A 12,903-nucleotide genomic window follows, 5' to 3' on the forward strand; every position below is an offset into this window, starting at 1 on the left:
TTTTTATTGATGGAGTTCTGTCCTTGAGCTGTTCTTGTCTATTAATGTTCTGTAGTATGTAATGTTTCATGTTTTGTGTGGACCCCAGGAAGGGTAGCTGCTGCTAATAAAATACCAAAATGTGCGGCCAGCGTTTGGAACTGGCTGTATGCATGCACTTTTTTTAAGTCACTGAAAAGGTTTTATACATTCTGCCCACACCTCTACAGAAAATTAAACCATTTTGCCATTGTGCTTTCTTTTAGAAACGGTCATGGCCCAGCTCCAACATCTACAAATCATACAGTAAATGAGGGCGTTTTTGCTGCCATAAAAGGTGACTGGAGGGCGTTTTCCATGCGGTGTTGTAACGGTCATTCACGAGGGTAGAAATATAGTGTGCCTCTTATTTATCAATGATTATGTTGCGTGCAACAGTTTGATAAACGAGAATCATTTGTTGTGCACGGAAATCCTGTAGAGATACCGAAGAGTCAAAGGGAGCTGTTCTGCAACATCTAGTTTTGTGGACGGGCTGCACCAATAGCACACAGCTCTTGCCATCTTTGTGCTTGACTTTCTCCTCCCACCACTCTTGTGTGAGAATTGCAGCGAGCCACCAGCCTAGGAAAATCGGTTATCCGAATACTCCGTGGAAAGGGGGTGGCAAAGAAGAGCGATTAGGCTGAAGATACCCGTTTGGTGTCGATTTCGTTTGGAAAAGTTTATAAAGTTTAGTTCACAATGTCTTTGTCTGTACCCCAGAATGGAATCAAGGCGGATAACGAGCCCGTTATCGAGCTCTTTGTGAAGGTACGTTCCAGAATAGATTCTCCAGCAGGCTGTCTGTCGCATTGGGAAAAGTTTGTTCTTGACTGTATTTGTCTAAATAAAAATTTAACGTAGATATTAGGCCTAAATTAACAAATGCAATTAGTCAATGCAATTATATCGATATAAAGTAAGACTAAGCTAATTTTCTTTCTTGGAGTGCATAGGACAGTGAATACGTGTGCTGTCGTTATTGATGTACCATTTGGTTGTATTATATTGTTGCCATTTGCTTTCAAAAACGGTTTCTTGAAGTACTGCACATACATAAGTCAACTAGTCTTTCAAATTGCGTAGGTGATCAGTTTTCCCAAACGTTTTACGATTTTTAACAATTCGAGTATAGGTTAGTTTGAGACCCTCCCAAAGTGTGGCCATGTGAGTTTGTCAGACTTAGGGCGGAGACCGCGGCTCTGTGCTCTTCCCATCATCTTGAGAAGGAGACCAAGCATCCATCCTACTTTTTAAGTGTGCCTCGATTTTATGTAAAACTAAGCGCGAATTATACATGCTAAGATTAACGATAGTTTATTAACCAGCGCGACATTGTAGCATACTCTATCGAAACGATAGTGTAGCACCGCCACCGGGTGGTCGCACGCTGGCCGAAACAATGTAGCCGCCCTATTGAAATACAATATTTCCAGCCTGTCAAAAAGGGGATATCTGTAAGGTTTGGAAGGAGATGGGATATGGATGAAACACTTTTGATATTTGTCAATTGGAGAGAGTTGGAATATATTTACAATTACTGGCCTTTTGTCCTGTTTAGGTTGATAATGGTAGGGGTGTGGTGCAAATAACTGCAATGAAACAGGCTTTCCCCTGAAGTTTATAAGAAATTGGTGACTCAATATCTTGGCAATTTCACAGAAAAGACTCAGAAGTATTTGGCTTCCACACTTAAATGTTTCCTTTTTCTCCCTATTCATGAGGATGCCCCCCCTTTATTTGGCATGTATTGGGGATGAAGAAATACAGCTTGTTGTAGTGATGGTGTCTGTAAGGAAGCTCTTTGACCTTGCATTTCAATATTGTAAAGTTTCTCAATTGAAAAAGGTATATTATGCACTAGAAAGTTTGGGACATCACAGGCTGATGTCTGACCTGGAATAAAACCTTAATGTTTTATAGGGTGTTTCTCAATGTGCATACTACCAGCTCCACACTCTCATGCTCCAAGTGCATTCTCCAAGGATGTTCTCTTGAGTAAGTTCTTGTTTTTTCATTTAACCTTTATTTAACTAGGCAAGTCCGTTAAGAGCATATTCTCATTTTACGATGACGGCCTACTCCTGCCACACCCTCCCTAACCAGGAAGACGCTGGGCCAATTGTGCACCGCCCTATGGTACTCCCGATTGCCGCCTGTTGTGATACAGCCCGGGATCGAACCAAGGTCTGTAGTGACGCCTCTAGCACTGAGATGCAGTGCCTTAGACTGCTGCGCCACTCAGGAGCCAGCTTGTTAGGACAAGGGATGTGGAGAACACATTAAACATATATTTGAGAAGCACTCACACTCCCCCTACTGTATTACTTCACACTGCATCTCCCCATTCACTGAACCGTATTCCAGCCATGACAATGGCAACAATAGAGACTTAACAAGATGTACACAAAGCAAACATTTTACTTCATAACTATCTGCTAGCTACTGTATATGTGAATAGTAATAATGTAGCTAACCAGCTAGTATAACAGGCAAAAAATGACCTAAAACAAATGTTATCCAAGGTCCATTCTTCGTGGGTAGCTAACTAACAATTCTTTGTGCCTATCTGGCTAGTTAACAGTAGTAGCTAGCCAGTTAGCTCTTATCTTACTATGGGCTTACTACAATGAGTGTTGTTGGCAGGGAACCATGACAAAATTAACACAGCATGTATTTATTCACGTAGAAAGATAAAATATTGTACTCAGGCAACATATGAGATGTGAATAGGCAACATTTCATTCTCAAGACTGAGTATATTTTCTCTCGCTTCAGCTCAAGTAATGGCCACTGTTGATTTCAAGAGAATTCGCATAATTTTTACGTGGTTGCGTCATTTATTTGTATACTTTCTGTTGAAGCTTGCATCGACGCATGCTTCAAAATATGTACAAATGGAGTAACATTTGATAAGTGTCCTCTGTGCCCCGTCTCACATACTTTGATTCGGACTCTCCCATGCTCCAATTTGGGTGCTTGGAGCACAGTAGTATGCATTTTGAGACACCTATTGACTCCCATCAATCCTGTTTGTAATCCGGAAAGCTTTTTATTTTCCTCTGCCTGTTTGGCAGAGTAGGAGAGGGAAAACAGGGTGAGGTGGTGGAACCCCAGTGGGGTGAGGGTTTGGGGGCCTGAATTAAATTAGGAAAAAAAAACTTACACGAGGGCCTTGATCTTGAAACCAAGCTTTATTGGTGATGTAAACTCACTGCCCCCCTCTGAGCAGTATTTCACTGGTGATTATGATAGTCTCTGGTTATGCTGTTGACAGTGTGATCTAGATACACGTGGCTCTGTTCTGCGTCAGGCTACAGTTCCCCTGATGTGCCATTGGCCCATTTAAAGTCCCTGTCTCGTGACTGTCGAATTTGTATAATCTCTTTATTTTCAACTCTTAATTTTGCAGCTTTTCTCTTATTGAATTGAACTTTGACATGGTCCTTTTTGCCAATGGATCTTTTTGCCTCAGTGGATAGACATTAACTTTATCTGCCCTTTCCCAAATGCATTTGGTGATTGACCCTAAGCCAGCCTGCTTGGAGGACATAACCTTGGGGTACTGCGTGTTATGAGTCAACCTGCGCACCACTAACAGGGAGGTGATGGCTACCTACCTCAGTCAGCCATCCCTCGCTGCGTACTGGAACAGTTACATCATCCCAGGTGACTTTATATGTTGCTACAACCGCTTCCCAGCCCAACCCTCTCTTGTGCTATGTGTGCTCTCTCTGTAGTGCTTGTGTACACAAGATCGTCCCCCCATTGTCAGTGTTTGTTTCTGTCAGCGTGTGCACACAGCAAGGGAGACTTTGATATGTGGCACGTTCTCTCCCTACATCCTATCCATTGCTCTGTGTAGAGGCAGACATGTAACTCACCCATTATTGATGCTCCAGGATGTCCATCATTGTTCCCGCTCTGCTGCTTTAAACACAGGCAGACGTCTTAGGCAATGAGGCAGGCGTGCACGTTGCCATAGGCACCACACAAACGGTGGCTACTGGGAACAGCTGATAAGGCTCACTGTGTGCTCTCTGCATGGACTGGCGTAGTGGCTCCTGATCCCCATTCATCATCCTGCTAGCGTCTGAGGGGAGAGACTTTAGTGCCTTTTGAAACTAGCTGACCCACCTAGATTGTGATGATGATATGAGGTTATTGCCCGCTTTAAATCTCCCTGCTGCAGTGTGTACTGTTGTCTTACAAGATTTCTATGGAAACAGTTTTGATTGTAGAGGTGAGTTGTAGAACCCTTGAGCCCCTGCGACTGTAGCCTGTCTGGTGCCAGTCTACAATTTGAAAATCCATCAGTAAAGAGGATTATTTTTGTCCGCTCATAGAAGAAATACAGTTTTATATTTTATTTATCAGGGGTGCTGCAATTCTATCCATTTTGCCGTGGGGTGGAGATACTTATTTGCAGTTTAAAGCTAGTTTCCTGCAATTCTACACCATTTGCCATGCCTTATGCATTGTTAATATATCTGAGTGATAGTGACTAACAAAATCGAAGCCCTGCGTGCCCGGTCGGTATTCGGCCATGATAACTGGCTAGATTAATTTAACTATCAAAATTGTTAGCTGACATGGCTAATTGAGTGACTGTCAGTAGCTAGGTTTCCTTCCAATTGACCACAGTTTTCAACTCTACCAATAGTTTTGTCACAAACTGTTACGTTGTATCGCAAATGTGCTTACTCTGGCAGGCACATTTGCGATATGCACTCTAGCCAACAGCTCATAGATACTGTGCGGTTAGGCTAGTCTACATGATGAGATTATTATGGACAAAAGAAAGATGATTTGTCAAACGGCAGTCAAACATCGCTCATTGTGTCACCAGAATAAGACTGTCGATATTTATATTGGAAAAGAGCATCAAGCTCATCGCTGTGCACTTTCACCCCCCTGTGAAGTTCATCATTTATTCAATCTGTAGCCCAATAAACTGCATGGCTGTCGGAGTCGCAGTGGGAGGACCACACAACATACAGTAATATTGTGTGACTCTAAGTTTACTTCAATATGATGGTTATATCAGTATTTGCGCTTAATTGTGTTTCCGCTGCCGTTTCTCGCACACTTATTTTTACAGACACAAAAAAATCCCATGTCGAACAAACAAATGATTCATTGGCGTTTATAAAATTGTACCAAAACTTCCTGTTTCCATCACAACTGTTTGTCGCCCCCCAGTATGACTTTACTCACATAACCTGATGGAAATGTTGTTAGTGACTGACATAACAAGAGAAACTGCTGATACACAACTACATTTTGAAATTGCACTTTGTGTGTTCTATTCTAACTGTCAACAGTAAGTTGAAACCCAGATGGCGGGCCTACAAAATGGGGGCATGGGCCACAAGTTGCCCATCCCTGCTCTGTGGGTGTATGTCAACAATCCAATGTGTCATCTCTGCTAGTTTTCAAGTTGTGTACAGAGAAATTGGCATACTAGGCAATTTAACCATTCACAGCCTTCTTTTTACTTGCATTATTGCACATATTGCAAATTATCAGCAGCGATCATTTTGAATCAATTTTCACGTTCACTCTGTTGGAAATGCTTACAAATTGGAACATAACCCAAACTAGCAGAGATCCCACTCTAGAACTTATGATATGCCAAAATCACGGTCTTGTTTTGTGTCGGAATCACCCACTAGCTAAACGTTCTGGGTGAAGGCATTGTAGACTGTAAAGGTTTTCTTTGAACGCTGTGACAGATGGTGCTAGAGTAATGACTAAGTGATTAGGAAGTTCCTTTTAGGAGACTGCACTGTTCATCATATGCACTAATCACTTTGGTTTGACGCTCCAGCACTGGACAGGAAGTGTGGTAATCTTTCCTTGATGACCCACATTACCATAAGATTTAGGGCATCGCTCATCGATAGGCACACTAATGCACAATGACCCAGCACCCCAATATCATGCTAAATTACTGTATGGAACAAGAAGCAATACAGAACTCGGATAACTCCACATATGGAATCCGAAAGGACATGCTTTCATCTTTAGTTTGTATGCTGTCGCTCTGCCAGCAAGTGTGCCAAGGCTGGGATGAAGGCACACCTCCACCTCCCACCAATGAGGAAGGCATAGAATCCAGGTATTCTATTTCCATGGATGAATGCAGTGCAAATAGACATCGAAAGTAATCCATTCTTATGTCCCGTGGCTGGAAGGGGGTCCGTCTGTATTTTTGTGTTACTCCGAGAGAATCACATGGAAACTATGGCGACAGAGACCAATTATGTACCAGTCACTGGTTTTTAAAGAACCCCTTGCAGGGATGTCCACCCAGGACAAAATCCTAAAGGTCAACACACTTCTCCCTCAGTCTCAGGCCAGAGAGACATCACAAAAAGAGCTGCTCACGTCCTACACTTCCCTCCCTGTACTGTATGGCTGTGTGACTCCATGTCATGTGAGATATGCCATCATAGGATAATAATAGTTTGGTATGAGAATTATTAGGAACAGCTTGTACACGGGCAAAAACAGGATATGTTTAGTTGACTTTTTCTTGATGTCTTGGCAACTCTGTCCTCTTTGTCTCTGCTTAGTCATGCCTTTCTGTTGTAATTGTCTAAAAATGCAAGATCCACAGTTTACACGCTCTGGGTTAACCATCAATAAGTTGTTTGTGTCCCTGCAGTAACTTTAACTTGTGTCACAAGTATATACCCGTGTCAACTTGACTTCAGCTGGTAGCATTCTACATGTCAATCTCCATTTGCCACTTGTTTGCATAATTACTTTGTATAACACATTCTTTCTCCCCAGAGTGGCACAAAGGCAATTGAGTAGCCTGTTTTTACATTTTTTTTATAGTAAAATCAATATAGCAGTTTATTCTCTCCAAGCACTATTATGCTGCAGTCAGCATCATGAGTTGGGGAACAAAGATTAATGGTCTGTAACTGGTCTGTTGTGCAGTACTGTAGCGGTGAGAATGCTTCACTATTAAAAACTGTTAGGACTGGGCCTCGGCCAAATGGACACAGCAATGTAACACAAGATGAGGGGGGTATGATAATTAGGGCTGTCCACCCCCCCCCCCCCCAAAAAAAAGTGAGACCGAAAGTCGTCTGTTCTTTCGAAAAATATGAACGTGTATTTTTTTCCGTATGGACACTGCCCATGTTTAAAAGAAATGATAAAATCAACTATATGCATTGAGCTTATGGTTTGATGAAATAAGAAAAATGCATCGAGGGCGCCAAAAATCTAGATAACCAGAAGAGGAAAAACATTAACCTGAGCCAACTATTTTCCTCCTGCTGGCTTTGGCAGATTCTGCCATTACTCTGCTGAAGTTGCAGGTAATAGTCTACATGAGGAGTCTGCACTCTTTCTCATGTGGAACGACCATTTATCTTACCATTTCTACCGATCTGCGTGTCAATCAAGGTTTTCAGATGCACAATTATAAGTATGTCTTCATATCTCAATCATTGTCATGTGGTTAATAAAAATAGATACTTTTTAGGTAACTCCTATTGCCAACTATGTAAAAATAGCCTACATAAAGCAAACAAATAAAAACATTGCAGCCTGCAGGTAGAAAACATCCTGATTTTAATTTTTTTAAATGATTTAAAAAAGTGTGTGTATATGTATATTCTATAAGTGACATTGGCTGCACATGGCCTGTCTGCAATGAATTTGAAACATTGTATCAACTTCTTGGTCCAGCCCAACCTTGCCTAGCAAACTTGCAACATTGTATAACAAATTCTGGGCCCTCAGTTTCCCATGCCAGTGAGCTTGGGATAGACACAGCTGTAAGCTATTCGCGCAAGGGATACAACGCAGCACTTGACTTGGGCAGGAGCTCACTGGAGCTGAGTACCAGCACGTCATTTTCTAGTGCTTGAGCTCCTGTTCCTCTTATAGAATATTCGCTCAAAATTATTGTCCTGTACCTAAAATATATAACTGTAGTAGCACCCAAAATGAGTACCGGAACCTATTTTAGTCCATGACATTTTCCACTTTCACGCTGAGTGGTTATCGAAAGGGAGAGCTCTTGAACATTTTTCAAATGCATTGAGACTTGTAGTTCTCAATGGATGTAAAAACTGTCCTTGCTTGCTGTTTGAAGTGAAGATGGCATTTACTTTGAGAAGCTCCACAGGTCATTAGTGGTTGTGCGTTAAGCCAATCAGAAATACTATCAGATCCCCAAATGGGCACATAACGATACTACCGGTCAACAGTTTTAGAACACCTACTCATTCCAGGGTTTTTCTTTATTTTTACTATTGTCTACATTGTAGAATAATAGTGAAGACATCAACACTGAAATAACACATGGAATCATGTAGTAACCAAAAAGTGTTAAATAAATCAAAATATATTTTATATTCAAATAGCCACTCTTGGCATTCTCTCAACCAGCTTCATGGGGTAGTCACCTGGAATGCATTTCAATTAACAGGTGCCTTCTTAAAAGGTCATTTGTGGAATTTATTTTTTATGTGTTTGTGCCAATCAGTTGTGACAAGGTGGGGGTGGTATACAGAAGATAGCCCTATTTGGTTAAAGACCAAGTCCATATTATGGCATGAACAGCTCAAATAAGCAAAGCGGAATGACAGTCCGTTACTTTAAGACACGATGGTCTGTCAATATGGAAAATGTAAAGAACTTCAAAAGTTTCTTCAAGTGCAGTCGCAAAAACCATCAAGCGCTATGATGAAACTGGCTCTCATGAGGACCCCCACGGGAAAGGAAGACTATGAGTTACCTCTGCGGCAGAGGATAAGTTCTTTAGTTACCAGCCTCAGAAATTGCAGGCCAGATAAATGATTCACGGAGATCAAGTAACAGACATTTCAACAACTGGTTAGAGGAGACTGTGTGAAATCCAGCCTTAATTTTCGAATTGCTGCAAAGAAACCACTACTAAAGGACACCAATAATAAGAAGAAATTTGTTTGGGCCATGAAACAACAAGCAATGGACATTAGACTGGTGGAAATCTGTCCTTTTGGTCTGAGTCCAAATGTGCGTTTTTTTTGTTTCAACCGCTGTCTTTGAGAAGCAGAGTAGATTAACGGATGATCTCTGCATGTGTGGAGATTGTTTTTTGTAACTTGTCAAATAACTTTTTCTCTGTCATTACTGTGTGTAGATTTATGATGAGGAAAAAAATGTTTAATCAATTTTAGAATAAGGCTGTAATGAAACAATGTGAGAAAAGTCAAATGGTTAGAATACTTCCCGAATGCACGGTGTGTGTTTTCGTAGATTTATTTTATTTGTTATTGCTAGACTAAAAATAATATTGGTCGACCCAACAGCTTAACAATCGACCAGTTCGCTAATTGGGGTCAGCCCTCTGATTTCAGATGGGTTGGGTTAAATGCGCAAGACAAATTAGAGTTGAAGGCATTCAGTTGTACAACTGACTAGGTATCCCCCTTTTCCCTAGTTCTAATCAGTGTCAATCTTTTTAAATGTATTTTTATTTATTTATTTAAAACATGTACATCTTGGTGAGGTAAAAAAAAAAAAAAAAGTGGGATGCATGCCAGCAAAGCCACAACTCTAAACAATACTTTTTAATTGCACTATAACAGTGACAAACTGTTAGGGCCTACATAAAGCTTTCCCAACAGCAGTCCCAACACCTTACCACTGCTACAGTTCATTCAGCCTCATTTACTGCCTTTAAAAAAAAACATAACTGATATGGCTGACTTGCTTAAACATATGTGGTTTCTACTGACAATTGCGATGTGCTAAGGGGAGGACGAGCGGATAAGAGGTCATTTCTATTAAGACATTAATGAGCGATCTAGGACGGACGTAGTCAACAACTATTTGCTCCGCACTTTTGAAATGTACAGCGGCAGAATTCAGAACATGGCTCGTTCTTAGTGTTCTCCCTGTACACCAAGTCAGAACCGTAGGGGGCAGACAATCAATGAAAGCTTTTACAAAATTCAATGATGACATTTTTCTAAAACAACCAAGTCAGAACAGTAGGTGAAATGAGGGGTAAATAGACCAAATTATTAGGGTGAGACACATGGGCTACTAACAACTTACGACACAATATACACTTAGTAATACTTTCTTGGCTACAGTATACATATCTCCCTTGCATATTACATAATTTATGCAGCAGCATACATGACATTTTTGGACTCCCCTTGTTGTGCTTTGCTCACTTGAACAGGAAGGTGGCACGGTGGTCCTTCGTGGGCAAGTTTTGTCATCAAAGTCTGTCATTCTCTGGATTTATGGTGCTTTCAAGACAACTGGAAACTCTGAAAAAAAACAAGGTCCAATCATGATGACGTCATTGATCTACAGGTCGTAGCTCTAGAAAGAAGCCCGAGTTCCCGACTTACAATTCCGAGTTGAATGACTGTTCAAAACATTCCGCAATTCAGTTGTCTTAAACTCACCGAAGTCTGATTTCCCAATGTCAAGTTTCAGTTTTCTGCACGGCACAAATCATGCTTAATTGACAGCATGAATGTTTAATATTTTTAAACTTGGAAAAGAGACACTTAATCCCAGATTTGGGACCACACAGCCACTTCACTGAAGAGCAGGCTAGTGATCGCTTTGCAATGCTTGCAGTTAGCCATTGTCACTGATTCCACCCAAACCACTCTGTTGAATTTCCAACTTGTTGTAATGTTTGCCCGATGAGCACCAATACGTTTTATCTATAATTTCTCTTCATAATTTCTCTTGATATGACAAGGATTAAAAAGGATTTGCCAATAGATTGTCGACTTGATTCATGATGACTGCTAGCTAAGATTTTGAAAGTATGATATTGACAGTCCAATCAAAGCTAAGGTAGATATAAACATCATTTTATCTGTGGCCAATGACCTTGAGCCTTCTTGGATGTGCACTTCTAATGTAACTCTATGGCAGCACACATGGGGCTTGGATTTTCAAGGTCTACCCTTAGACTTAGCAGTGACGTACTGTCTCCTCAAGAGACAGAACACAGAGATAATCATGGTGCAACTAGAGAACATTACCAACACCTACGTGTTTTCCGCTGGCTGCCCCACCACCACAGAAAGCATTGATCTAGGCTGAAACACCTGAATGACAGGTTGCCACTTGTTATAATGCACTATATTAGTGGTGTTTCAAGAGACCTGACCATATACACTGAGTGTGCAAAACATTAGCAACACCTTCCTAATATTGAGTTGCATCCCCTTATCCCTTCGAACAGACTCAATTCGTCAGTGCATGAACTCTACAGGGTGTCAAGCCTTCCACAGGAATGCTTCCCCATGTTGACTCCAATGCTTCCCACAGTTGTCAAGTTCGTTGGGTGTCCTCTGGGTGGTGGTGAACCATTCTTGAAACTGTTGTACGTGAAAAACCCAGCAGCCTGGCGCACCTACCATACCCGGCTCAAAGGCACTTAACTTTTGTCTTGCCCATTCATCCTCTGAATGATACACAATTCATGTCTCAGGGCTTAAAAATCCTTCTTTAAACTGTCTCCTCCCTTTTATCTACACTGATTTTTAAAGTTGATTTATTTTAATAAGGGATAATAGCTTTCACCTTGATTCACCTGGTCATGTCATGGAAAGTGCAGGTATTCTTAATGTTTTATACACTGTCGTACCAGATAAATATTTTATTTATATATTGAGTTTCAACAGTCACGTTTGTTTAAATGTTCTGGACACTTAACTCTCTTGGTGAATGAAAAGCATGCTGTGTGCTCATGCCATTCTGTTCAGAGGAAAGGCTTGGTGCCTGTTAGGAAGTTGATGTTTTAATCCTTCTGCTCCTAAGGAAGCCCTCTGTTAATGAGGTATTTCTCCTGTAGACCAATGACAGGAAATTATACTTACTTGAATGACAAGGAATGAGGTAGAAGGATGGCTGGGCAGTGAGAAAATGGAGAAAGGAGGAACATGGAGGGGTCAGGATGTGTTGGGATAGGGCAGGCATACATTTGGACAGAAATACAACTTTTAAAGATCAGTTTTAATCAAGTTTACAGATGGGCATTGCTTCTGATATATTTAGCTCTGTTACATCAACTTGGCTAACAGGGTGCTCGAGTGCTGGACCTCAGATGTAAGGAATCTACTCTGAGGGCAGGCAGTGTAACCCAATTCAATCCCATCTGCTTATGTTTCACATCCTGCTTTACACTGGTAAAATGAGCAATAGCGAGCCATGCCTAGTGTAGTTCAAATGAGGCTGGTGTTGGTTTATGGTGATGGTGCAGGCTTTGCTGCCATGTGAACTAACACCTATAGCACAATACTGGAGCCAAGGGGTTGTTCAGAATGGTCTGGACTTCAGTAGTCTTTTGAGGGAATCACTACATTTAGTGTTAAAGTTGCCTCTATCAGATTGACCCGGCCAGGGCGGAGTTTGTTGGAACACACACTCTTTAAACAACCGCCACACAGATCAGCAGGAATTGTTTTATCTTTACTTCTCCTGCACACACCTGCCTGTCTTTCTCCCTTCTGTCTTATTTCCTTCCAACTTTACCTGAATCATGTTTCACTCAAATTCATACCTGACTTTATATTTTCTATGTTATTATTCTTAACCTGGAGAGAGTAATGGGTCACGTTGTTGACTCGACGTGAGCTAAATCTTATCCCTCTCCACCCCTTGGTTAGTGTCCCAAAGAAACTTTCATGTTGCAAGTTTTAAAGTCCTCTACCTCTGTCGGCCTGTCTGTCTGGGAGACGTTAGGTTTCCACTCCATGTCGTCCACATGAGTCAGAGCCACACCAGGGTGTGATGCATTTCCTTTCCTGTAGGGCCGGACTCCACCACCATCATCCTTCTGACCACAAACCTAGCCCTAGCCAAGTCAGCATCAGTCCCTTCCCTTCAAAGTAA

At 41.4% G+C, this 12,903-nt stretch overlaps 1 protein-coding gene across 1 annotated transcript in view; it reads left to right on the forward strand.

Annotated features, from left to right (window-relative positions):
- Positions 1 to 339: 339 nt before the first annotated feature.
- The window catches only part of LOC115138417 (chloride intracellular channel protein 4), a 30,970-nt gene continuing 18,406 nt past the window's right edge, over positions 340 to 12,903 (forward strand). Inside the window, exon 1 of the mRNA XM_029675244.2 lies at positions 340 to 792. Coding sequence (XP_029531104.1) covers positions 724 to 792 — 69 coding nt within the window. The 5' untranslated portion in view covers positions 340 to 723. The remainder of the gene's footprint in view (positions 793 to 12,903) is intronic.

This window comes from Oncorhynchus nerka, linkage group LG12 (genome assembly GCF_034236695.1).
Source record: "Oncorhynchus nerka isolate Pitt River linkage group LG12, Oner_Uvic_2.0, whole genome shotgun sequence".
NCBI classification, from domain to species: Eukaryota; Metazoa; Chordata; class Actinopteri; order Salmoniformes; family Salmonidae; genus Oncorhynchus; species Oncorhynchus nerka.